Source organism: Trachurus japonicus, chromosome 2 (assembly GCF_045865225.1).
Source record: "Trachurus japonicus isolate A0001 chromosome 2, Traja_1.0".
Classification (NCBI taxonomy): Eukaryota; Metazoa; Chordata; class Actinopteri; order Carangiformes; family Carangidae; genus Trachurus; species Trachurus japonicus.
Window position 1 is genome coordinate 8,631,006 of NC_140908.1, and position 4,965 is coordinate 8,635,970.

At 41.2% G+C, this 4,965-nt stretch overlaps 1 protein-coding gene across 1 annotated transcript; it reads left to right on the forward strand.

The window, feature by feature from the left end:
- The first annotated feature begins 3,564 nt into the window (after positions 1-3,564).
- Positions 3,565-4,503, forward strand: LOC146990754 (gamma-crystallin S-like). Its single transcript, XM_085798916.1, has 3 exons — positions 3,565-3,641; positions 3,718-3,960; positions 4,170-4,503. The coding sequence occupies exons 1-3, from the start codon at positions 3,633-3,635 to the stop codon at positions 4,440-4,442; spliced, it is 525 nt and encodes a 174-aa protein (XP_085655042.1). The 5' UTR covers positions 3,565-3,632; the 3' UTR covers positions 4,443-4,503.
- Positions 4,504-4,965: the final 462 nt, after the last annotated feature.

The following is a 4,965-nucleotide window of genomic DNA, read 5'->3' on the forward strand; positions in this document are numbered from 1 at the left end:
CACAAATTTAGAAAGGATAATTAATTTTTCCCAGATGCTGTGATAGCAGAGAACAGGGAGAGGAGGAGAAGTGGAAGGAGTGTGAGGTTAGAAGAAGGTGATTAATACTCATCATGATAACAGTGTCACAAGTTCTTAACGTTAAATAGATACTAGGGCTGTCAAACGATTAATTTTTTTAATCGCGATTAATCGCATTTTTTCCATAGTTAACTCGCGATTAATCTCTATTAAAAATATTATATATGGCGCTTTGGACTTTCAACACTCCAAAGTGTTATAATCTCTAGACAAACAATTTTTAGACCAGACCTAGTAGGCCTACCTAATCATAACACATGATGCATGAAACTCACACAGAATTGAAACGAATTGCATCCAGTGGAAATTGCCCTTTACTTTGCTACGTCTCTGCCTGGCCATGTGCATTTGTTGACAACAGACGTGGTCAAAAAATCAATACATCGCCACGTGCATTTGTTGACAACCGATGCCGTCAAAAAATCAATACATCGCCACGTGCATTTGTTTACAACAAAGCCGTCAAAAAATCAATGGATGGAGCTGTGGATATATGTTAGACTGTGTATATTTGTGTAGCAACCAACTTGAAGGTGCCTTACCGCCACCTACTGGACTGGAGGTCCCACACTCCAGTCCTCCAGTCCAGCAGACAGAGGACAAAATGGGCCGCGATTAACCGCGATTAAAAAATTTAATCGCGTTAATTTTTTAAATTAATCTCATCGCGATTAACGCGTTAACTCTGACAGCCCTAATAGATACACATGATTATAGATCTTTATATATATATATATATAAGGATCAGAGAGGAAATGATCAAAGTTATCCATGCATGTTATCAGAATATGGCTTTACAGAAAAAAAAGGGACATGACACTGAGCTGAGTGAAGCTGATTATCTGCCGCCTAGTGGTGAAAAAAAAAGAAAAAAAAGTCAAATTAAAGGTTTGAACGGACTAAAATATGCCTCGGGGAATTTTTTGCCCTGAGTTGAACATTCCAGAAAAACCTTCCTGTCCCTGTAGGACCTTCCTCCTCCTCCTCCTCCTCCTCCTTGGACAGCATGGCCCTAATTCTGACCCTGGCACTTTCACCCTGTACTAATAGTGAAGGTTAGACCAGGGTACAGCTCACAGGGACAGAGCTTAACTTGTGTCATAAGGACTTCGTTGATTTACTTAACATCTGAAGAGCTTTGTAGAAATAACCTTTATAAGTAAATAACCTTTATAAGTTTAGCTCCACTGAACTGCATCATCTGATCTGATCATCTTCAATTAAAACTAATAAAAACACACAGTTCAGCCACCACATTAAATCTAGTAACAGGTTGGAGTATAGTATAATGGCTGATCAGTGTTAGCTGTAGCACTGCATGTCTCTGCATGAATAAATAATACAATTTAGACATAATGTCTTTGTTCCTATTGTGTTTTCAAACTGTAATTTATCTTACCTGGAGCCCTGAACATGCTGGGGGTAAGTGTAGAGAAATCTGGGTTTACAGTGACAACATGACATGTTCAGATGATAAATGTGTAAACACAATTGATGGCGCTGACTGTTGGGCTGAAAGCTGCAGCAGACAGGAGTTAAAGAGCTCTTTGTTCTCACAGGTTGAAATCCGACTGTGAAAAAATAAAAAAAAGATAAAAAATATCAGAATTTTTCAAAACTTCACAATTGCTGATTATTACCTCCAGATTTATGAGATTAAACTTGAACGTGAGGTCAATAGATGATCAGAGGTTCATTGTATTCATTAAAGCAGACACATGAAATTAAAAAATGCCAACTTTGACTTTCTGTTGATCATATATCTTCTATCCATCCATCATCGATATGTTTATTTGTGTGTCTTTCCCAACTGCAGGCCTGTGTTTCACCAGCAGTGGTCAGCTCTCCTTGATTTATACTAGATGGAAGAATAGTCACCTATCATTACTCAGCCTGTCTGCCTTCCTGTCGCTCCTCCTCTGTGGTTTCTCCCTGTGTGTGTGTGTTTTGCGCACACACACTGCCAACACTTGTCTGCCCTATATCATCTTAAGTGTCTCTGACAGCTCACCACAAGTCACTCACCATGAGCATGAGGTGTGTGTGTGCGCGTGAGTGCATGTGTGTGTGTGTGATGGTATGCATTGCAATTAAAGAGAGCTTTCACAAGGCTCCAGTGAAAACAAGCCAGCTTCTATTACCTGTAACAGCAAATATTGATGCTCTGGATGCATTCATGGTCTCAAACCACCGTGGACCGTGTAGCGTATCTGATTACAGGTGTGTGGTGTGCTGTGGTGCTGTTGGTGGTGGACTCTGGTGAGAAAAGGCTGTTTTAACAATCATTACACACAGTGTCAACTCTTCTCTTGCAATGAAAGGATCCAAAATGTACTTTTTTTTCTTTCTTTACATATAAAATGATTTGTCTGTCTATGCTCCTCCATAGTTTGAGATGCAGTGTGACAGTTTGACATTTAGCTGAACTGCCGTGTACTACGGGCTGCAGCTTCTGATTGTTTTCATGTCTGATGAATCGATTGAACATCTGTGAAATGTCAGAAAAAAGTAGAAAGCGATTGAAAAATCAGCACCGTTGTTTCCTGGAACCATCATCAAATGCTGGGTTTTGAACAAAGATTTATAATGTAAAGACAAAAAGCCAAATTTTGAGGGATAAAAATTTCTAGACCGAGAATATTGGGCTGGTTATCAAAACAGCTGCCAATGTATTTCCTGATTGATTTCAGCTCTAATTAACATATAAGTTCATCACCACATAACACTATGATCAAACCGGTAAGAAAAGGAGATTGCCGTTTCTTTTCACCGTGGAAATGCTGCCCCCCTGTGGTGCCTGTTGTAATCACAGGAAAGTGGTGTCCCAAACTAATATGTACACTGCTGTTTATAATACATGCATGTATGCACACATGTAAAATACTGTATAACTGATACATGATGATGATAACGGTGGTAGGAGGACAAAAGTAATGATATAGGCTGCTGTAGGAGTTTACTCTTCTCCAAACTGCGTCTTTCTGCTCTAGTCACTGTTGCATCAACATCAACATTATATTTATTTTATTTTTGATGATGAACCAGATTCAGCCCTTTTCTATTTGATTGTCCAACTCAGGGGGTTCAGGCAAAGATACTATATAGTTAAGCAGAATCCAGTGGAATAAAGAATAAATGGCGTCATCTAGTGGCTGCCAGACGGACTGCAGCTAAATACAACTAAATCCTCCAGTGCATACATTTATATATAATAGGATCAGCTACCATAATGTGGCATGTATACAGAGGTTTCTTCATGTTTGCACTTATGCCACTGTGTGTGTGTTTGTGTGTGGTGTGTACAGCAGGTCTTTATGCTGTCTAATCCCACAGCCTCTTTCTGGAAAACATGAGCAGCGGCGGAAACACTGACTCAAATTTTGGATCTCATTCTCATGACAAAGCAGTTGTTGATTTACAGAGCGTTCAGCAGGTATAAAAGAGGACAGGGACGCGTATGAGCACACGCACGCACACACACAGGTAGTATTTGTATTACATAACAAGCACATTCAAGGGAAACCACACGAGTGGACACAGCTAGTCCCAAGATGGGCAGGGTGAGTAGAGGTTTTCAAGCACAGCAGAGCTTTCTGAATGATTTAATATCAGACGCTCATCCCTAACGCCCCTCAGATCATCTTCTATGAGGACAAGAACTACCAGGGTCGCAGGTATGAGAGTGACAGTGACTGCACCGACTTCCACTCCTACCTGAGTCGCTGCAACTCGGCCCGTGTGGAGAGTGGGACCTGGGTGATCTACGAGAGACCGAGGTTCTCGGGTTACCAGTACGTCCTGACCAGAGGCGAGTACCCGGACTACCAGAGCTGGACTGGCTTCAATGACAGACTCAGCTCCTGCAAGATGATCCACTTTGTAAGCCTGCGAACACAGAGTCTAGATTTTCTAGAGGGCAAAGTTTAAAAGATACAACTTCTTAGTTTTAGATGGTAGACTAGGTTCCTGTCCCCCCCAAATATCCTTCATTCAGCTGATCACCAAATCTCCCAACACTTATTTTATCTCTGTTCCCCTTTTCTCCCCTCTACCTGCTGTCTTCCTTTTGCATCATCATCATGTATCAGGCTGGTGAAGATCCCTACAAGCTCCAGCTGTACGGTAAAGGAGACTTCGGTGGTCAGGTGTTTGAAGTGACTGAAGACTGTGCCTCTGTGCTGGAGAAGTTCCGCTGGAGGCAGGTCCACTCCTGCAGGGTCCTGGGAGGTTGGTGGGTCTTCTACGAGCACCCCAACTACAAGGGCCGCCAGTACCTGCTGGAGAAGGGCGAGTACCGCAAGTCGGTGGACTGGGGCGCCATCTGCCCCACTGTCCAGTCTTTCAGAAAGCTGGTTGAGTAGTCTGGTTTTTTTTCTGGTTGCTGATTGGTCTGTGATTGACTTCAAGAAGCAGCTGCAACCATAATAAACCTTAAAGGCTCTTCTGAAAGGACCGCACTGGTGTTTTTGCCTATTTTAGCCCTTTTAATCACTAATAATAATGAACATTTTGCTGAACTGTGGACGTTTGGGTTGTATAATAACTGAAACTCATGCTATAATACCATGCAATGATAATCTTACGATTGCAATTCTCAATGCTCGCTGCATCAACGTAGAATAAAAGGCTGTTAAGTTAGTCCAGTGGGAACTAAAATTAAATGCTTAAACTCAGACTGACTGCTAAAATGGTCAAAAATGGACATTATCTATAATCAAGGAGTTTAGACGACAAATAAACGTCTTTAAAGCTTCGGGTTATACTGGCTGTAACTATTTGAAAGTGCTTTTACAGGTCTTCTAGAGAGATCAGGGTGATTACTGAATAAAATCATATTAATTTTATATATATAGAGAGAAACTTTTGTTTTGATCAGTCGTCCTG

Bases quoted from the DNA above. Each gene is read 5' to 3' on its own strand.
- LOC146990754 (XM_085798916.1), top strand. The intron at 3,961-4,169 runs GTAAGCCTGCGA...ATCATGTATCAG, and splicing joins CCTGCAAGATGATCCACTTT to GCTGGTGAAGATCCCTACAA.